The 22,981-nt window shown below is 40.8% G+C and overlaps 1 protein-coding gene across 1 annotated transcript in view; it reads left to right on the top strand.

The window, feature by feature from the left end:
- Window positions 1-14,654, top strand: part of LOC105393939 (von Willebrand factor A domain-containing protein 8) — a 34,586-nt gene extending 19,932 nt beyond the window's left edge. The window contains exons 9-22 of the mRNA XM_048622479.1: window positions 307-447; window positions 2,995-3,133; window positions 3,374-4,277; window positions 4,515-4,720; window positions 5,124-5,311; window positions 5,737-5,896; window positions 6,401-6,556; window positions 6,840-6,948; window positions 7,490-7,610; window positions 7,910-7,999; window positions 8,176-8,266; window positions 8,646-8,791; window positions 12,922-13,023; window positions 13,645-14,654. Coding sequence (XP_048478436.1) covers window positions 307-447; window positions 2,995-3,133; window positions 3,374-4,277; window positions 4,515-4,720; window positions 5,124-5,311; window positions 5,737-5,896; window positions 6,401-6,556; window positions 6,840-6,948; window positions 7,490-7,610; window positions 7,910-7,999; window positions 8,176-8,266; window positions 8,646-8,791; window positions 12,922-13,023; window positions 13,645-13,759 — 2,668 coding nt within the window. The 3' untranslated portion in view covers window positions 13,760-14,654. The remainder of the gene's footprint in view (window positions 1-306; window positions 448-2,994; window positions 3,134-3,373; window positions 4,278-4,514; window positions 4,721-5,123; window positions 5,312-5,736; window positions 5,897-6,400; window positions 6,557-6,839; window positions 6,949-7,489; window positions 7,611-7,909; window positions 8,000-8,175; window positions 8,267-8,645; window positions 8,792-12,921; window positions 13,024-13,644) is intronic.
- Window positions 14,655-22,981: the final 8,327 nt, after the last annotated feature.

The raw sequence follows: 22,981 nt of genomic DNA, 5'->3' as shown, positions 1-22,981 counted from the left end.
ACCGGCATGATAAGAAAATTAAGCTCGATTCTGCTCGGTATGGCTGATCATCATCATCATCAGCCAATAATCATCCACTGCTGGACATAGGAATCTCCCAAGGAGCGCCACAACACTCGGTCCTCGGCCTTCCTCATCCAACCACTACCCGCCACCCGCCTAAGGTCGTCAGTCCAGCGGGCAGGAGGGCGTCCCACGCTGCTTTTGCCTGTTCGTGGTCTTCACTCGAGAACTCGGTTGATGGCTGATGGTTTATGTTTAAATTCACAGATTATGATAAGAACCTTTTATATTATTATTCCCCAGACTAGTCCACGACAGGGAGCTCCAACTCCACGACGGCACCCGTCTGCTTCGTCACGACCGATACGATGAACTCGTAGCCAGCGGGATCTCAGAACAACGACTAGAAGAGAGCGGCGTCAAGAGAATACATCCCGCTTTCAGGTTAGTGTCGTGGGTTGTGGCCACTAGATGGCGTTAAAAGTAACTTCTGGCTCTCTCTAGATAGAAAACTGAACTTTTCCTGTAGTAAGGCATTCGCCTGCTGAGACACGATCGCTACGATGAGCTGGTAGCTAGTGGGATCTCAGAACAACGACTAGAAGAGAGCGGTGTGAAGAGAATACATCCCGCTTTCAGGTTAGTGTTGTGGCCACTAGATGGCGTTAAAAGTAAGTTGTGGCTCCCTCTACATGGCAAACATATTGAACTATAAGATAAGCTGTTGTAAGGCACCCGCCTGCTGCGCCACGACCGATACGATGAGCTAGTAGCCACTGGGATCTCAGAACAACGTCTAGAAGAGAGCGGCGTCAAGAGAATACATCCTGCTTTCAGGTTCGTGTTGTGGCCAAAAGATGGCGTTAAAAGTGAATTGAGGCTCTCTCTACATAGTAAACATACTTTAGATAAGTTCTAACTGTAGTAAGGCACTTGTCTACTGTGACACGACCGCTACGATGAGCTGGTAGCTAGTGGGATCTCAGAACAACGACTGGAAGAGAGCGGCGCGGCGTGAAGAGAATACATCCCGCATTTAGGTTAATGAGATGGCGTTAAAAGAGAATTGAGGCTCCCTACATAGAAAACTGAACTTTTCCCGTGGTAAGGCTCCCGTCTACTGTGACACGACCGATACGACGAGCTAGTAGCTAGCGGGATCTCGGAAGAACGTCTGGAAGAGAGCGGCGTCAAGAGAATACATTCTGCTTTCAGGTTAGTGTTGTGGCCAAAAGATGGCGCTAAAAGAGACTTCTGACTCACTCCACATAGAAAACTGAACTTTTCCTGCAGGGCGATCACGAAAAATATAGAATCGAATGCGAGTGTCAACTTGACACTTTTGAACACTTTTTACCATGGAAGTAATAATACAACAGGAATGCGCACTCACCAAAATGATGCAAACAAAAATAGACCTAACGAATTCACCTTAAGATTTATATTTGAAGTGAAAGAGGCCGCGAGCCGATAGAGAGGGTTACCACAGAGCCCTTCCTCTCTTTCTAACAATTGCCAGGATTTAGTTGTGTAAACTTTAGTAGATTTTGTACGAAGAGAGCTATGCAAAAAATATATTAAATTAACTCATAGACTACTGTATATCATATCATTTTCAAAAACAAATTTATAATAAATCATTATAAACATGTAATTTTAATGAAATATTTGGTATTTGTATGAATAATAATTTCATAAAAAATATTGGTAGTTTTTCTAAATACTTTACGACAAGACCGAAGTTGTCAAGATGACGGATGACGTTTATACTGTTGTGAGAGACGTTATGGTTAGGGTGACCATTCATTCGTACTTTTGAACTACTTTCCATTAATTAGGACCGGCTTCATTCAACTTTTTGTTTTATTTTATACCTAAGTATCATTAGGTATTATTGTGGCTGTTTTTTATCTTATAAGGCTGGTAAAGAGTTATGAGCTGTTGATTTTTGGTGATAGATACAAAAAAAAAACACGCACTCACGCCTTGTACTAATGTACTCCCTTGCGGGGTAGGCAGAGGTGCATTGCTGCACCCACTTTTCGCCAGAGTGTTATGTTAGTCCCAATGTAATAGGGGGCGGGCCTATGATTTGTGATATGTTTGGTGATAGATATGAGTATTATAAGATAATTTATCCAGCTAAAAACCGGCGGAAGCACTTAGGTTGAGATATTTTTTTGAAATCTTATGATTTTCATCAACTAGATTACTAGACTATGTAAACGGAACACCCACAGAGTAAACACGTTTTAGGTACATAGTTGCGTTTAATGTTAACATGTTTTGACACTTTCTTGTCAACACTACACCCAACTTAATTTTATTTACTTAAAATTATATTTTCCCAAATTTCAGCTTTCCTTCCAATGAAGAAACATAGCAAAGGTGGTTTCAAGTAATTCCCACAAATTTTCATCATTTTAAACCCGATGATAAATCCCGATTCATCACAAGTGTTTATTATCGTTACAGTCGAACTATAAAGTCCTGACAATAAAGAATGCGATTTTGCTAAGACTTTTTATCATTGTCAGTTATTTACTTACCTGTACATCTAATTGTTCGAATAATAGGTGACTTTGAGACCATCGACACCTTTTCGCGACATGATAGATTAGAAGTGATGTCTCATGAATTACCTAAAATTATGGTCACCAAAAATAGAAAGAGATGGAGGGCTCCGTGCTGACTATCTCTGTCGGCTCGTTTTTTTGGTGCAGTGCGCATTCCTGTTGTATTATTACTTCCATGCTTTTTACCTATAAAATTGACAGTTGTCGCACTCGCATTCGATTCTATACGTTAGCTCTGTTTTTTTGCCAAAAAATTTCGTCAAAAGTTTTATTTTAGTTCCGCCAAAGGTGAGAGGCGCCACTTTCTTTGCAAGGAAACGAAATATTTAGCATCTACAGAATCTAGCATTTAACAGTATTAGGATGGACATTTTTCGTGATCACATACACTAAACTTGTGTTTTATTTCGTACAGGATAGTGGCGCTAGCAGAGCCGCCTACATTTGGCGGTCGCGGGCTGCAGTGGCTGTCCCCTGAGATACTCAGCCTCTTCGTCTTCCACGAGATGAGGAACCTGAGCAAGGAGGAGGAGATCTTCATTATTAATGGATTGGTGAGTAAGAGGGAGGCTGTAGGTGGAGTGTGAGGTGATTTGGTGATGGTTGGGCGAATCTGACTGGCAAGTACTTACATTCACTCAGATGCATTGTTACTATGGTCAGGTTTCTCTGCCCCTAACCGTACATTAGTAATCATTGGCCATAATCCAAACTTTTATAAAATTATCTCATCACAGAGCTTGAATACAAATGATTAATTCCTTCAGGCTTATTTATTCCGCTTACCTTTCCAGTACGGAGACATATCAGCGCCTCTGCACTCCATCATCAACCTGGCAGACGAGCTACGCAGCTCTGAAGACGCCACCCTGAAGAACCTCTCATCTTCTCTCTCCACCAGACAACTACTCCGTATCGCCAGCAGAATGTCCAAGTACCCCGCAGACTCTGCCTACGAAACCGTCCAAAGGACTTTCCTGGCCAAATTCCTACCCAATTTGGCACGAAGAGCTCTTGACGGCGCCAGCAAAAGACTAAAAATCGAACCGCCCACTCGCTTCGGTATCTTCGGAGGAAAACCTACCGAAGCAAAGATCGCATGCTCCACCCAAAATGGCGTCCTAACCATAGGCAATACCAGCACCGAAGTATACAAAACCGACGCGCTAACCAAAGTACCTGACATCCTATTTTACGATGTCCCTCAACACATGAGACTGCTAGAATGGTTATTACAAGACTTCCTTCTTGGAAACCATTTGCTTCTCGTCGGCAACCAAGGGGTAGGGAAGAATAAAATCGCCGATAGATTACTACAACTGTTAAACCGACCTAGAGAGTATATTCAGTTGCACAGAGACACGACCGTCCAATCTTTGACCGTCCAACCGACAGTACAAGACGGCATTGTTGTCTATGAAGATTCGCCTTTAGTTAAAGCTGTCAAACACGGGCACGTATTAGTCGTAGACGAAGCGGATAAAGCACCAACACACGTCACGTGTATCCTCAAGACGTTGGTAGAGAATGGGGAGATGATTCTCAGTGATGGGAGGAGGATTGTTCCGAAGAATCTTCTGGAAAGTTCCGCGGGGGATGTGTCTACGTTCATTCCCGTGCACGATGACTTCAGAATGATTGTGTTGGCAAACAGACCTGGCTTCCCGTTCTTGGGGAATGACTTCTTTGCGTCTTTAGGTAAGTAGCAAGTAAATAATAAGAGTAGTTTCGTAAATTATATCAGCTGTAGCAGACAAAAATTGTTGCCACAACACTCTGTTCCGATATTTCTTATCCAACCACTACCAGCTAATGTCTAAGTTACCACGATGCGAAAATGCGTTGCACTCTTTGTATACTCAATAATAGTATGTATGCATAGGTACATATCTGCCCGGATTAAACTAATCAACATCACCCATCTCTTTCCCCCAGGCGACCTGTTCTCCTGCCACGCAGTAGACAACCCCTCAGTGCAGAGTGAGATGGCGCTAGTCCGCTCGTACGGGCCCGACGTCCCTCACAATACACTGGAGAAGCTTGTGAATACCTTCGCGACACTGAGAGACATGGCGGATGGAGGGAGACTGGCGTACCCGTATTCTACGAGGGAGCTAGTTAATATTGTCACGCATTTACAGGTGAGTAATTTAATTACAAGGTATTTGTATTTACGTAAAAACAAAATATTGGTACATTGCCAACTATAATTGAATCATGTCACGTAAGATAACATATTTTTGTTATGCCAGTGTTTTCATATTATATGGAATGACATAATAATATGCCGTGTGGATAAAGAAGCAATACGAAAATGGCGGCCATTTCATAAGTATTAAGGAAGGGGTAAAGTTAGAGCGAAATAGCCCGCAATCTGTAATATTATTTTTTACGTTTTTCGATTTTCGTTTTTCGTGCTCGTCATCATCATCATTATAATCACTCCTATGGACGGAGAAATGAATCAAAAGTGACATACATGCATTGAAAGCAAAGCGATATAGCGTTTTCTTTTCATGCTAACATAAAATTCTTGTTCCACAGAAATTCCCCCACGAAGACCTAGCGTCAGCAATAAGCAACGTGTTCGACTTCGACCGCTACAGCAAAGACGTACAAGACACACTGCTCGAGGTGCTACACACTAACGGCCTGCCCACTGAAGGGGTGTTGGAGGGACGGTCTGAGGAAGCGCTGAAGAGGCTGCAACTCACTGTTGAGAGCAAAAGTGGGTATGTATCTTTTTTATTTTACATAATATGTCTAATTGAAGGTTAATACTTCGATTGTTGGGATTGTGATGTAAATGGATTCATGAAGTTCAACCAAACCGTGTTCCAGTGGGGTAGGCTCAATTTTGGAATTATGTAAAAACAAAAAATACCCAAAATAATTGTATAAACGATGGTCTGCACGTCTGCACACTGCACAGCTTACAATGATTTTATATCAATATATTGATAGGTACTCGGTTCTATTGATTGTCATCAACAAATCCATACTTAGGAGATGTATGTAGGTATACTGTCTAATATCTGTCATATGAAGACACACAATGAAGATGTCCCATCTTCTAAACAGAACAAAGATTAGGAAACCCATTCGTTATGGCTATAATGACTCGATGATCACACTCCAAACCCCCCTTCTCCCACAGTAAAGACGTGTCATCCCCCAAACACGGCAAGGAGGACCCCAAGAACGAGCCTCACGTGGGCGGAAACACTTGGGCGGGCGGCACGGGCGGGCGGGACACGGCCGGGCTGGGCGGGAAGGGCGGCCCCTACCGACTGGACAAGGGACATGATGTGCATCAGGTAGGATTTACATTATAATGAACCAAATTGGTTAAACCAATATGATGGATGAAAGGTGTTGGAATTAGGATGAATATGGAATAAGGACAAGGACTACAGCGAGATAGCAAAAGTTTTTACAATATTACCCAAAACTCTCCAGCTGTAAGATAACAGTGTACAGTATAAAGAAGGATTTTCATACCCTTCCAAGTAGTAATATAAGTAGTTCTACATTGACTTCATGACAATTTGGAACAAGAGTTTTCACCATAATCATCCATTGCAGGACATAGGCCTGTTGTGAGAAAAAAGATAACAAAGTACGCTCGATAGGAGCCTTCCTGAATTATTATGTGTATACGTTACGTCTGGCGTATCCTGGGCAGCCAGCAACAGACTCTAACCTGACTGGCTACCTTCCTTTCACCACGGTAACAAACTGTGAGCTATAGCTGGTATTTGTCACCGAATCGCTATAAAGAAAAGAAGTATAATAAGTACATAAATCTCTTTGGCTTTCAGCTTTCAGACGCTGAGAAAGATGACATTCCAGAGCACGTGAAGAAGGCGGCTCGAGACATGAACCGGAAGGCTTTCGAGGAACGCCTGAAGGAGATCAACATGAGCGAGTACGACGCCAAACTGTACGAGCAGTTCTACAAGGCTGTGCAGCCACAGGTATTGTATTTTGCTATTTTCCTGCCGTATTATAAGATGATGTAAAGCGAAATGGGGTCACGGACGTCAATAGTAAATCCGCAAAAAAAAAAACCATAATATTTTTTTAATTACATTAACATTTCGAGACAGTTGTCAGTAACAATAAGTCACACGTGATAGTAATACATATTTTTTAAATATAATTTTTAGTAATATTTATTTTTTAGTTTGTTATCAATTCAAAAGGATTTTTGTTCTATGCACCTGTTCCATTTTTATTTTATCATATTTCACGCTACAGATCGCAGCGCTCCGCGGCGTGTTGGCGGAACTACAAGCCAAGAAGAAAGAGCGGCAATGGAGCAGGAACCAGACTAGCGGGGAACTGGACGATGGCAAGATTATTGAAGGTAACACATTATTATCATCCTACGTCTGAACAACACTACTAACTAAGGGTACTTACTACTAAATAATTTATTTAGGCCTGATAAACTGTGTCGTAGATAACCTTTTTCTTCGTGAACGTGACCTAATGCGATGAATACGAGCTTGTTAGACATGCTACAGTATAACAGTTGTGGGACATGTTGGAAAAAAAAACGTATTTTGTAACAGTGTGACAGACATAAGTGGTTGTGGTTACACTTACCGGGAACAAAGGGCTTTTAGAGTTCGCGCAGAACTAACTTTTGCCGCGTGTTCCTTTTATATTGTAGTTCTCGCTTTTGCCGTAAGACTTCAATGGTGGCAGGCACTCTAGTGCAACAGAACCCACCAACCTCCGGCATCTAGGTCTTATGGGCCGAATCATGGAGGAGAGCACCGCTGTCATGCCAAGTCGGCGGCGGTGCTCCTTCTTGACTTCCTACAATTTTCTACAACCTTAGCAACTCTAGTATGCAACAGTCGCAACGTATAACACTTCATCAATATCATTAATATCTGCAGGTCTAACAGGCGAGCACAACATCTACCGGCGGCGCACGGAGCAGGAGCCGCCGCCCGGCTCGCCGCTAGACAAGCCCAAACGACTCAGACTGGTCGTGGATGTGTCTGGGAGCATGTACAGGTAACACACACATATAGTGAAACTAGTGCAGCAATAAGTATTGGTAGGGCGTAGCCTAGTGGTTAGTGTCCCCGAAAACAATGGAAGTCTAACGGACGATGCCAGAATTCGCTTAACATGTTTCGCGACGTCACACAAGGCTATTGAAGTGTGCTTCACAGTAGACAAGAAATCAGGCGACCGCATGCGATGGCGCCCGTTGTCTTGCCCTATATACACTAGTCTTAGCTGGTTCTCGGTTATACACAACATATAAAACCCCAAATTTTCAATCATTAACTGTCATTACTTTTCACCAGGTTCAACTCGTATGACGGTCGTCTCGAGCGCTCGATGGAAGCGGCCGTGCTGCTGATGGAAGCGCTGCAGGGCTACTCTTCACGATTACGGTACGATTAGGACATACGGATATCCAACTGCATGGAAAATGTCTTAATTTTACTCTTACCACAATTTTACAATAAATTAGAAACATTCCATGGCATGGATAACTTGTTTAAAGTAGTTAGATATCTTGAATATTATTATCCAGATACTAATCTCACCATGTAACTGCATCCCCTAGATACGACATCTCCGGTCACTCGGGCGAGGAGTCGGCCCTGGAGCTGGTGCGAGTGGACCGCGAGCCGCGCGACGAGCGGGAGAGGCTGCAGGTGAGGACAACTTATTATAACGATAGCGGCCAGCGTAATCTTACGGTGGTTTTTGCCATTTTTAGGTATACCATGGCGTTTATAGCGCCAGCTAACGGTTTCGCCAGGAACTATTGTCCGAGACGTAAGAAGCGGGAGATGGCAAGGAAAGCTGGTTATAGCACCATCTAGCGGTACGAGTCGGTACCACTGGAGAGGCTGCAGGTGGTGAAAACTTACTATAGCGCCATCTAGCGGCACGGATCGAAACTCGTATAGAGAGGAAACGTACATAAAGTACAGTTTATACGTTACTCAGAGGGACTCCTTTCGTGCAACCCTTTCTTTAGCAATACCTCATATTATAATCATAATTCTATCTCTCTCTCTCTCCCACCAGGTGATCCGCACGATGCACGCGCACGCGCAGTTCTGCTGGTCGGGGGACAACACGCTGGCGGGAACCAAACACGCTATAGACGAGCTGGCGAAAGAAGATGCGGATGACTCGCTGGTGCTGGTACTGTCTGACGCTAATTTGAGAAGGTAATTGTTGGTTCTCTCTCTCTCTCTCTCTCTCTCTCCAAGTGATACGTACGACAACACGCTGGCGGGAACTAAACACGCTATAGACGAGCTGGCGAAAGAAGATGCGGATGACTCGCTGGTGCTGGTGCTGTCTGATGCTAATTTGAGACGGTAATTATTGGTTCTCTCTCTCTCTCCCTCTCTCTCTCCCTCTCTCTCTCTCCCTCTCTCTCTCTCTCCAGGTGATAAGTACTAAAGACGCCATCGTTGAGCTCGCCAAAGAAGACGCCGATGACTGGTGACTGGTGCTGGTGCTGTCTGATGCTAATTTGAGACGGTAATTGTTGGTTTTTTCTCTCTCTCTCTCTCTCACGCGCAGTTCTGCTGGTCCGGAGACAACACAATGGTGGGGACTAAACACGCCATCGACGAGCTGGCGAAAGAAGACGCCGATGACTCACTGGTGTTGGTGCTGTCTGATGCTAATTTGAGACGGTAAGATTGTTGGTTAATATGGTTGTTGGTTTATATGCCTATACGAGTAAGAAGGGGTCAAGCTTAGTTTATTGAAAAACTTTTTCGCAAATGAATAAACGTTTTTGTATTTGTATTTTTTTGTATGCCAAAGAAACGATTGGGTAAAGTAGTTCCCGAGTGGAAAACACAAAGCATATCATGGGATGGCGTCCGATTCGCTAGACTGACGACGTAAGGCAGGTGGAAGGTAGGGGGTGGATGAAGAGGATTGAAAATAGAGTGACCTTTGTACATTATTATTAGCCATTGACCAACCTTAAGCAGGGCTGCAATCTGACATAATTTTGTTGATGGTAGCAGTAACAAAAGAAAGCAAAGCTCGTCGGAAAAAGCAAGCAACACAAGAGCCGTATAAATTTTTCCCAGTCACGGCATTATAACCAGATTGGTTTCCTATAACTTTTTGATAAGATACAAGAATCCTATCCAGCTTTCAATGGAACTTTCACACTTTATAAAAACATATTATAAATCCACTGTAATTATTGTAAATATTTTGCAAAGCCAGTTTTTAAATGAAAATAAACTTAATAATATGTTACAAATTCTATGTCAAAATTCAATAAATTGCAAATATGTAAACATTAAGAAATTCTTCAAAAATAGGCACACTTATTTAAAAGATTTGAGTCATGAATTAAATATTATGATTGACACAATCGACTATAACGAAAAGTTTCTGTGCAATGAACTAGAAAAACACTTGCCAAAAGCAAATCCTCTCAAAAAGGGCACCATTCCGTATTATTTTCATAACATGGTAGCTACACGTCAAAAACGGCACGAGGAAAACCTTGAAATATCAGAAAATTTTCAAAACAGTACAGTGAACACAAATATAAATTCCTTTCGTATGTAAAAAACAAAATAAGATAAGTTTGTTCCATCAAAATATTGCCGGCTTTTTATCAAAAAAAGATGAAATAGCTGTTTGTCTTGATAATCTATATGATGATAATATATTTGTTGATGTGGTTTGCCTATCGGAGACATTCGTAGTAAAAGGAGAAGAGGCAAACCTACATTTTAACGATTATAAATTGGCAGATTTTTTTTGTAGGGAAATTAAAAATGATAAAAAGAGAGGTGGAGTATGTATCTTTGTTAAAGAAAACATTGAATACAGAACTCTTTCAGAGCTGCAAAGTTACTGCCAGGAAAAAACCTTTGAATGTTGTGGTATCGAACTTATACACCAAAATTTTACCTTGTTATGTATCTACAGAACACCAGACTCGAATGTTAATGTATTTTTTGATAATATTAATAAATTGCTTCACAATTTAGTTATAAAATCTAACAAAAGAGTTATTCTAACTGGTGACTTCAATATAGACACCATCAAGTCAAACGAAAAAAACTCAAAAATATTCAAGTCGATTCTTTTGAATTTTAACATGGTATCTCATATCACATCCGCAACCAGACAAGCAGCCTGTCTGGATCTCTTTGTAAGCAATATCACGGACAGCACAGGTACGGTAATCGAATTGGGTTTGTCAGACCACAATACAGGACAGATTCTAGATGTTCCACAAAAAATCGAAAAACCCAAAACATATAACTATATTTACAAAAGAGATTTAAATAATGATAACATTGTAAAGTTTAGAGAATGCTTAAGTAGCCTTACTTGGAGTGAATCATACCAAGCGGATAACTTAGATGAGGCTTTTGATCATTTTCATTCCTTGTTCGTATTATTTTATCAACTATGTTTTCCAAAAGTCAGAGTAAAGGTATCAAATGTAATGGATCGTAGAGTGTGGATTACCAAGGGAATAAAAAAATCATGTATAACAAAAAGACGATTGCGTTCTCAGTATTATAGATTTAATTCTTCAGACAATAAAACAAACTTTAACGCCTATTCCAAACTTTTAAAAAAATGTATTCATGTATCGCAGAGAAATATTAATAACTTACAAATAAAACAATCAAAAAATAAATGTAAAAAATCTTGGCAAATTATAAATAGATATACAAATGGAACAACATCAGTAAAACGCGACATAAAAGAAATTAAATTAAATGATAAATCAATCAAGGATCCAAAGGAGATGGCTGAATGTTTTAATGATTTTTTTATAGATGGTATAACGGAAAACGTATCACTTGATCGCAATAAGGTTAAATTAGAACAATTAAACAACAGCATGTATCTTCATCCCTGCGATCCAGCAGAGGTTTTCAAAACTATAATATCATTAAAAAATACAAACTCGGTTGGTCCAGATGAGGTATCGACCAAAATTTTAAAATTTACGGCCGATTTAGTATCGTCAATTATCAGTTACATTATTAATGTGTCGTTTGAACAAGGTATATTTCCAAACACACTAAAACTATTTATGGTAAAACCTTTACATAAGAAAGGATCTAAATCTTCCATGGATAAGTATAGACCGGTTGCACTTTTATCCGTAATGTCAAAAATATTTGAAAAAATCTTCCAAAAAAGACTAGTACGATTTCTGAACAAATTTAATATAATAAAAGATCAACAATTTGGTTTTCAAAAAAATAAATCCACTACTATGGCGGTTTATACACTGGTCAAACACGTCACCAGCCTCATTGACAACCGGCAACCTGCGGTGGTAATCTTCTTTGACATGACCAAGGCGTTCGACTTCGTTGATCACCAAACTCTATTAAATAAATGTCAAAATTATGGAATTAGAGGCCCAGCTCAGGACTGGATCAAAAGCTATTTGGATAGGAGAAAACAGTTTGTGCGACTCGAAAAAAATATTGACACAGCAATTGAGTCATTCGATTCTTCTACAAGAGAGGTTAGGTTCGGTGTACCACAAGGAAGTGTCCTGGGACCACTCTTGTTTCTGTTGTACATCAATGATTTGACACAGATAACTTCCTACCAAACAACGTTATTTGCTGATGATATATCAATAATCGTTTCAAACAATAAAGACTCCATAGAAAAGGAAGTCAATGTAACTATTAAATCAGTAGTAGACTGGCTTTCAATTAATAATCTCAATGTTAACATAGATAAAACTACATACGTACAGTTTCAAAACTATAACAATGATAGAATACATATTGAAGCAAAACATGAAGATGTAACAATTAAAGAGTCAGATAATGTAAAATTTCTAGGTATCGCTCTTGACAGACACTGTAATTGGAAATGCCAAATAGATATTATCTGTAACAAATTAAATAGGTTTGTGTATGTACTATATAAACTTAACAAGATCTCTGGCCTACAAGTAGCGCTCACAGCATACCATGGCTATGTGTCATCTATCTTAAGTTACGGTATTTTAATATGGGGAAATTGCACGGACATAAATAAAGACATTTGCAATTAAATTATATTATTATTATTATTTTATAGGTATAATGTATCAAAATGTTCTAATTATAATGTGATTTTGTAATATTGTGTAAATTTTTGCTTAATTATTATTTAATGTGAGCATGAGAATGTATGCATGCATCTGTAAATTTGCATACCGAACATTCGGTGAAACTTGCCAGACACTATTTTATTTTTTAAGATCTCATGTAACCATGTTTCTAGCAAATAAATGTATCTGAATCTGAATCTGAATAATAAACTTATTTGTATTTGTATTTTGTAGATACGGCATACCTCCTGAAGCGCTGGGCACAATCCTCACGTCCAACCCGAAGGTGCAGGCCCATGTCATCTTCATTGGAGGCCTCGGAGATGAAGCTAACGAGTAAGTCCTTCTTCTTTACCTTCTAGTGCCATAGAATAAGTAGCCTATATGCTAATACATCCAAAATGGCTCGGTTATTTGATATAACTTCCACACTCGGGAACTACTACTGGAGGGTCACTTTAGCTATAAAATGTATAATTTCCATAAAACTAACGAATGCAAGCTGTCATTCCATCGGCTCGTTTGAAATACAACCGGACAATCTCGTAGTGACCGCAGCGGAGCTCTGAAACTATTTTTTCTGATATCCTACTTGCACCTACTGAGTAGAGTGGCGATCCAGTATCCTCGGCCGATACTTGATCAATCAACGTCTAGTAATTGACCGAGTGCTCGGCATGTCTTGGCCACTATACTCGGTAAGTGTGATCAGAGTTACGCTAGAGTGACCGCCTCGCAGTTGCAGCACCTCTTCTGTGTACAATAGACCTCTTAAGCCCTTAATAACGTTCGGGAATGCTCCGCCTTGCGTCACCTCTATTCTATTCTACTATCTGTGGGGTGGGGGTGTTCTCGAATGGAACCTTTGCGCACATCCCCAAGGTCTAAACTGCCTTCCTAAGCTTTGACCACCTCTTTTCTGTCAAATGTAATTCTCATCCCACAAAAACCTTCCAGAATGCTCCGTCGCCTGCCGGTGGGCCACGCGCACGTGTGCATGGACGTGGCCGAGCTGCCGCGCATCATGCAGCAGATCTTCACCTCCTCGCTCATGGCGGAAACTGACGCGTAACAGATAGTTCCAGACATTGCCGCTAGATGGCGCTAAATAACATTTTAGAATAGTACGAAGACACTCCAACAGATAGTTCAAGTTGTTTGCGCTAGATGGCGCTGAAACCATTTTATTATAGCTCTGCGAGAATAACACAAAGACGCCCTAACATATATTTCTAGCAACCTGCGCTAAATAGCGCTAAACCATTTTGTTACAGCTCTTAAAGAATAGCTAAAAATAACAAAAAACAAATTAAGTCTTATTCTAATGATACGTAGGCGCTACCGTGACTTATTCCGCAGTTTATACTAGTAGACAGCTCCATCTATCGGTGGTAATATGCCGGTAAGAATGCTCCGTCGCCTGCCGGTGGGCCACGCGCACGTGTGCATGGACGTGGCCGAGCTGCCGCGCATCATGCAGCAGATCTTCACCTCCTCGCTCATGGCAGAGAATAACTCGTAAAGTGAACCACGATGGTTTGTGCGCCGCTTCATCAGATAGTTCAAGTCGCTTGCGCTAGATGACGCTAAAACCATTTTTCGTTGCTCTTGAAATAAAACAGAATGGAAACTAAACTTATGATGATGCGGAAACGTTTATCTGATAGCGGTAAGAATAAATGTTGATAAGAAATTAGGAAAATATACATTTCAATTTCGAGATAGATAGATAATTAAACACATTATTTTTTGAGTATTTTCAATACGGTTTTTAATAATGTGAATATAATATAATATGTATAATTTATATACGAATTATTAGCTACTGCCTCTAAACAATAGCCTGTGATTTGTATAAATGAGATTGTTACCTGTTGTATTATTATTTTTATACATTTTATACATTACAAATAGCGTTGTAAATAATTGTTATGTTGTTAATAAATGGGACCTATTAAATAAACTAATACTGTGTTTATGTATTCCATCTAGGTACTTATACATTTAATACGTCATTTTTAAATACATATAAGTAATATAGGTAGAGTAAGTATTATTTCTACACCAAGAAATAAATAACAATTTAGTCATATCATTTTGTACATACGTACTATGCTTGTGAAGTTTAATAGGCAGATCGGAAACAGTCTGATTACTGACCCTGTGCCAAACTTGCAGTTACACGGAATTCACAGCACTGAAAATATTAATTTATTCCGTCCCACGGGCACCCTTGCATACCAACAAGTAAGTTATCCGCCACAGGGGGCCTACTCTTGCTTTTACTGAAACATAAACTTTCGCAATCGATATTTCATGAGATATTTATTTGTAGTAGTGATAAGTGTTGCACCGATTCTAAACTACTTATAGAGCTTCCACTATATTATTGTATTTCTGACGTTTCCTTATGTCTGGTAAGTAAAGTTGGTTTTCCTTTGCAGTCATCGAATATGTATGAGATTTCGAATGTCAAGAAACCAATAATAAGATGGACAGAGTACAGGTACCTACTATACATACGGTCAGCTTCATTATTAGCTATAAGTACACTTTTGTATCTTGTCAATCAATCAAAACGTTAAAATTTGAATTGAATAAATCAATAGGCAGTGTGTGAGTAAGACAAAGTATAAAAGCTACTATTACTCTACTACTAATGAAGTTAACTTTACATAACTAATTGGTCAAACTGGAGTAGCCCCGCAGTCCCCATCGTGCATGACAACTGATGCATTTGCATACCGAGATAGGACCTTCATACTTCGTGTCACGGTCTAGTTCTATTTGATACTAAGCTAAATACAGGGTGTTTCAAAAAGGGTATAGTAAGCCGAAACCTACATGTGCACGGTATCTGTAAGCCCGAAAATGAAATCTGAATTTCTGCACATGTAGGTTTCGGCTTAGTATACCCTTTTTGCAACAGCCTGTATAATATTTTCTACATAGTTAGTACGCTAATAATATTATACACAGTACGGTCAGCTACTTATGAATAGGCGCAGTTATTAAGTTTGGCAAGGTATAAAAGTGTTAAGGTGCTTATTAAGCTGACTTTCCAATAATCTCTCTAATCTCTGGTAAGATGGACCCATAAAATGTGGACACAGGTACTCGGCTTTCCCTATCTTGCCACTACCGGCTACCTATCTGAGGTCGGCAGTGCACCTATGTGTCTAGTTTATGTTCCTGTTCCGAAAACGCTACGGCAACGGTTATCGGTTTCCCGGTAGATATGACCGGCCAAATGCAACACGTAAAGTTGCTGATCGACCGTCATAATATTTATGATATGGCGTTAGTTCTGATACGAATCACGCTTCCTAAAACTGGGGCCACGTTTATTTGTATCATTAAGATTTTATTATTTGTTTATTTTATGTCACTAACAACTATTTATTACTATATAGGTAGGTAGCCATTATTAAAGAAACAGCCAATCATTTATTATGTAGTCTGAGCCTATCTGAAACCTAGTTAAACATTGTGAGATATGGCGTTTCGACTTTCTCCGTGTTCGGCATCATAAGGGTCACAGTGACAGTTAAATAAAGTCCATTTTTCTCTACACCTTTAATTTGCAAGGTGCGGGTGCCTATATAAATAGAGTGAGTCGCCCGCGCGCCTCAGATGGTTTTTGATTTTTGAAGTGAACACTTCGGCAAAATGGCTTAATGTAGCCACGGTTCTCGTCGGCTTCGCTCCGACGGGGAAAAATATAATATTGAATTTGCGGAGTCCTCGCTGCCGGGAGCTGTAGCGTGATGCGGACCAGGCGGCGCGGGGCCTGCCGGCTGCTGCGCACGCAGCCATTGCTGAGGATTTCGCAACGAAGGTTTGAGTTGATAAGCCGTGAGTAAAATGCTATTATTTACTGCTTTTAAAAGCTCAGCCACTGGTCATAATGCTCCGGCGCTTGGGGTTTTTATCCCACGCAGTAGGGTCCGATTCAATAGTCGTGGTGATGATTGATCACATATTCCGGTCCTACTAGTGGCGCTTGAGCTAGATACTTACATTAATGACCGCTTTAAGTAAAGCATATGTTAATTTTATACAGGAAAAAATAATAAAAATATATTTTTCTACCCTCAATTTCTAATATTTTTAGAAAACAGTTGATAAAAATTTTGCTATTACAATAATGCACTTGATTATAGCTTATGTAAGGCTTTACAAACAGGAGCTTTCCAGGACCGTCATAGGATTTTTTACAGGAAGCACGTGGCTCCGAGTTTCAGTATGTTGGGACATTGTGGCATGTGCGGCGAGTAATGTGATCCGCCGGTACCTACCCGCTGAGGGTAGGCAGGCCGATTCGGTGAAATTGAAGTTTCGTGTAACCTGCACCCGGCCCTGTGCTCCTGCGCTGGCCGCCGTCTTGTGGCACCTGCATCGCAGCGTACACCCGGCCCTGCGCTCCTGCCCTGGCCACCGGTTCGTGCCACCTGCATCGCAGCATACACCCGGCCCTGTGCTCCTGCGCTGGCCGCCGTCTCGTGCCACCTGCATCGCAGCGTACACCCGGTCCTGGCCCTGGCCATCGGTTTGTGGTACCTGCATCGCTGCATAGACCCAGCCATGCACTCCTGCCCTGGCGGCTGTACACCCGGTCCTGGCCCTGGCCATCGGTTTGTGCTACCTGCATCGCTGCATAGACCCAGCCATGCACTCCTGCCCTGGCGGCTGTGTTGTCCCACCTGCATCGCTGCGCACACCTGGCACTCCTGTTCTGGTTGCCAGATCCAAACGCCCCCTGTCTGGTAAGAGATTTTATGCTCAGCGGAACCGCCTGCACTATTGCTAGCACGGTCATCATCATCATCAGCCATCATTATGAGTGACTTATTTAGAAGGTATCGAGTAACGTGCGCTATTCATCAGTGATTTTGGCATATGCAGACGAACGTTTACTGCCAAGGTTGGTCATGTTAGCCATACAAGGGCACACCAAGGAAGCCTGAGTAACCACCTGCAGTCGCCGTAGCCGCATCGGCATGGATGACGACAAATCGGGTAACGTGCACCGCTTCTAAAAGTGTTATAGCACTTCAATTTGATGCCTCCGCTGAGGTAGGGTATTCTATTAAAGCAGCTTTCTTCTGAACTGCCCAAAGTGACCTGTAGACTGCCCCTGGGGATAGTTGTGCAATCAAATTTTTTATTTCGATGTCTCTGCTGAAGAAACTGTCTAATGCAGCTTTTGTTCTAAACTGCCTTAAGATCATTGGACTGCTCATGGGAATGGTGAAGCACGGTAAGTACAAGAGCGTTACTCTATACTGATGAGAAACGAACGAACGAGAGCTGTCGTGCCATCGGCACGTTTAATACATACAAACAGATAGAGCGGCTCGCGCCGCTGTGCACTGAAAGTTCGTTTTTCGTCATATAAAGTGACCCCCCAGACACTATCTTAAGTGTCATGACACATCGGCAGATTCCAGCTTTGAGTCTTTTCTTTTCTCGGCTGTGAGCAAAGTGAATCCCACCGGCGAGTGTTCAACCTAAAAGCACTGAGCTAATTCCTGATTTCGTGAAAGTCGCTGTTGCTATACCATACCGCTTCACAAGTTACCGAATTTATTATGATCCTACTGTCGGGTGATCATGATCGGAGTGTCATCGCGGTTTCTGAGTGGCACCATATTAGCTGTCTTCCTTATGTCCCAGTGGATTGTGAGTGTGTATCCGAGCTCTTTGTTGAAAAATGCGTGAACCTCCTACGCAGCAGAGCTGTCTACTAGTTGTGTATCGAATAAATCGAGTAACGGTGCTCTTGCACGAGACGACTACCTTTTGGTAAAATTATAACTTCCACTATTCTGGGAACATGCATATACCTACTGTGTACTGAGTATCACATCACGTGTAGCCGCAGCCCTACTCAATGTACGGGGCTAGATAATAAACAATGGCAGTCGTCATTAAATTTCTATGAATTTCGAAGGTCATCATTTGGAGCACAATCCAAAGGGTGAAAGTACTTATTCATGCCTAAACAGCTTCTCTAATGAAAATGTATTTTTAATTCGATTCTGGCGCAAACGTTTCATAACTATTTTTCAACACTGTATCTGCTGAAACTACTTAGACTGACTGGTTAAGATGCAGACGTGCCGTTTTCACAATTCCATTTTGAGTAATCCTCAACTGTTTTATGGATCTTTCAGTTAGTTACGTAACTAGTTACCAAGTAAAAAAAAAAAAAAAATACTTGTGTCATGCTCGTACTCTCATCTCATTTAGGAGCTCTCTGGCCTCTAGCTAAAACTGGTATATATATCTACTAAGCTAGTACAGAGTTATAACCGGGCAGCGGTGACATGGTAGCTGCTTGATTTATTAGAGTTTGCTGAAAACTTTCTAAATAAGTAATAATTATTAGTCATAATATTAACTCTTCGCAGTTCTTTCAGAATGCAATACCAGGTCGCTGAAGTAGGTAACCTTCCTTAGCTGGACAACAACAAGCCTTTTTGTTTTAAAGAGTGTCACAGTTATTCGCCGTTCCACTGTCATATCGATGTCCAAGGACCTTTTCTTGGGTATAGCTAACTACCTAAGTTTACCTATAGATAGCCGCAAGCTATCTGCTGTTGGCGAACTGTCAGTTCTGATTGATAAGTCAGGCTCGAGGTGGCTCGTCCAACTGTCCATGTTCCCGCCACCATGATAGTTGCTTCCACAGATTAGAGAGTCTATGTTGGCTGGCGTTGCATCAGGTCTGATCAGGTACAACTAACATCTTTACGTACCATCTTTATTTAATCGAGCTGTTTTATTTTGTTTTATCTAGGTTGACTTAATGGTTTCATAATCGAACCTACAACAATGTAAGTAGGTACCTACCTACGTACCTTTGAAGTTGCAACAAGGCGAAGCCTTAAGGTTTTGGCCGAGACCTGCCCTTAGTGTTGACGAACATACCTAAAGGTGTCCTTGCTAATGTTTTTCATATGAAGTACTGAACATTTTACTTATCCTGGTGGCATGACTGATCATTTACTTACCCAGCTAAGACATGTTAGCCGGGTTTCATTTATGAACTATTACAATTGTTAGTGTTGTGTTAATCAATCTTTATTAATTGATGTCATCTACCAAGGAATGCTGCCAGAGCTCATAATATTCACACATGATGATACAGAATGATAGTAGCCCACAAAATCGGTGCAAAGGCTTATAAAATAACTTTCCTTCCTAGTAGGACTGCACAGGAACTCGTTAACCGCCGAGTTAGTTAGAATACAAAATTAGACTGTGTGTTACTTGTCAATCTAGAATAGGAATATAGTGACCTGCATCATGTTTTGAAAAACTGAATACTTAGTTATCCGCCAGTGTCACAGCCTTCATCTAATCTTTTCCAGTAGCTGATGAGGCTGAGATATTTAGTAAAATTATCTTCCCTTCAAGCACCACTCCTCGTTCCAAGGACTAGATGCCGCGCCAGGTGTTGCAGGCCGTGTCGTCGTACAGGGCTGACTGAGCAGGTCCACGAGGCTCCAGGGTCGGCTGCTGCATTTCTGAGGTCAGTCCAGAATTACATACCCTAGTCAGCATGTGCTGACCTGAGCCCCAGCGGCCTGGATCGATATTCTACATTTTACAGCTTTTAAATATTGTTGCAAAGTATTTCACTGGTTCCATCCATTCGGCTAGTGTATGTTAAAAATATTGCCTTGACAATAACAAGATTTTGATCAATAATTACTTATAAGTATTGCTTTCGAAGAGGCACTGTGTGTATCCATATGTATAAATACCTACCCATATGTATAGGTACATACCTTCCATAACTTTCTGACAAGTCAGGAATAATAAGGAAGTACTTAAGTCTTATGTATACTTATACCTTTCTTTTTAGTATATCTATTACCTAGAAATCTATGCATTATAAATTTATAGATTCAAATATTTATCTACTGATATACTCATCAGTAGCTTATGGGTCACAGTTGGTTTTCTCTCCACCATGCGATAATAAACACATCTCACAATGTTTAACTAGGTTTCAGATAGGCTCAGACTACATAATAGACGCATTTTTCCTGAAATAAAAATGACATATTATGTATCTAGCCTATCTGAAACCTAGTCATTTCTGCATGGTGATATTACAACTGAGGCGCGCGGGCGACTCACTCTATTTATATAGGCACCCGCACCTTGCAAATTAAAGGTGTAGAGAAAAATGGACTTTATTTAACTGTCACTGTGACCCTTATGATGCCGAACACGGAGAAAGTCGAAACGCCATATCTCACAATGTTTAACTAGGTTTCAGATAGGCTAGATACATAATATGTCATTTTTATTTCAGGAAAAATGCGTCTATAAGTAGAAATAAAAACTAAATAAATCGTAAGCTCCATCGAAAATATTACCTACTGTAGGTCAACTACCGATTATGACATCATCATACGGAGCTACGATACGACTTGATACGAGGAAATGATACAAAATACCTATGGACTCAGAAAACCAAAGTGTGTTTTTACAAGATAAACTTTCCCTAGATATTTATTGAAACACACGCGTGTCTGGGGGGTCACTCTACATATAAGGAATAGCATAATGGAGCATGCTGGAATCATTAGATAGACTATAGTTTAGGTTTAATTTCTTAATTTAAGTTATATTTTTAAGTTAACTACCAAAAGACAAGCCAAGATCTTTGTGTTTTACTACAATAACTTCAATATAAAAATCAACGAACGAACAAACAAGACTTATTACAACTTCGAGGAAGTAAATCTGCAGCGCTAACCAGAACTCTATCTCATTGTGTTAAGCTGCGTAGGGACCGGCCCAACGAACGCCCAACGATGGATACTGACAGTTAGCGTCAATTCACACGTACCACAACCACACCACGTCGCAGCGACATAATGTGGTCAAGCTGTGGTTACGTGTGAATAGTGTGACAGCGACTTTTTGCAGTTGCGTTGTGGCAGCGACAAAATGTCGATGTGGTTGTGTTGTCGCTGTCGTTGCGATGTGGTAACCTCGTGGTCGTATGCATTTAATAGGGAGAGGAGGTGGCTGCGGTGCCGCTGCCGCCGCCGCGTGGCGGCGTTGCCGACGCGATGTGGTTGCGATGTGGTCGTATTACACAGGTGGTCGATGACAACGGCAAAATGTGGCACGTGTGAATTGGATTATTCATTTTCAATACAAAATATACGCCCGACCACACGGCGTGGTTGTGGTGTGGTTGGGGCTGTGGTGTGGTTGTGGTACGTCTGAATTGACCCTTACTCTCATACTATTTTGACACATTTGAACTTACAACCTGACAAAATCGTACGAAAATAACTGTCACCTATCGATAGATAGAGTTATTGAAACTGGCAATTATAGAGCTTCCACTATGTTACTGTATTTTTGACGTTTCCTTATGTCTGGTATGTAAAGTTGGTTTTCCTTTGCAGTCGTCAAATATGTATGGGATTTCGAATGTCAAAAAACCAATAATATAATGGACAGAGTATAGAGAGTAACCCCTTCCTGTTCTGAAATAGTTCAAATGGATTATGGATAATGCCGCGGCATTACAATGTAATGCGGTGTGTTCGTGAACTCGCATATTGATGCCTGGTTGTTATTCTGAGGGAAAATCTCCCTAATGGGAACATATATGTATGTTTCAGTCGTTGTGAACCGTGAAGAATGTATGAATATATACGTATTTTACAAGTCTCTACTGAAAAGTAGCTACCTGCCTGAAAATAAAACAGTTTTTATAGGGTTCGAGGTTGGTACTTTTCTGTTATCAATTTGTCAGCTAGGTACATAGGATGATAGATTTATCATTTTTAATTATTCAAATTCGAGAGTCGACGCAGGTTTTTTTAAAGGCTTTTATTTAGTTAATTAAAGTTATGGCTAGACATAAAATTCCTATGATACTAGGTATATACTAGCTAGATCAAAAGACATAATATTAAGTTAGTCAAAGCACCGGATTAAATTAAAGTTACTTATCAAGTTTAAAAGCACTCGCCGGCTCATAAATTTAACTCCAAATCTTTACGTAAGTACCCGTTTTAAGTTAATTTCAAATATTGGACATTTCTGCGCAAATAAATCAAAGTTATAATCGTAGACTAATTCAAGCTGAAGCCTCTTGGAGCTTACCTCGGTAATTAAGATCTTAATTGACTTTGCACGTTGTTCGGCGTGTGAAGACGTAAATCTAGAATTCTGGGACATTGCGTCGAAATATCCTCCAAATTGCTGGCCAACAGTCGCTCGACATAATCTTCCCATTTAGTCAAATGCGATA

Source organism: Plutella xylostella, chromosome 8 (genome assembly GCF_932276165.1).
Source record: "Plutella xylostella chromosome 8, ilPluXylo3.1, whole genome shotgun sequence".
NCBI lineage: Eukaryota > Metazoa > Arthropoda > Insecta > Lepidoptera > Plutellidae > Plutella > Plutella xylostella.
The sequence above is the reverse complement of the archived record's forward strand: the minus strand, read 5'-3'. Positions and strand labels throughout refer to the sequence as shown.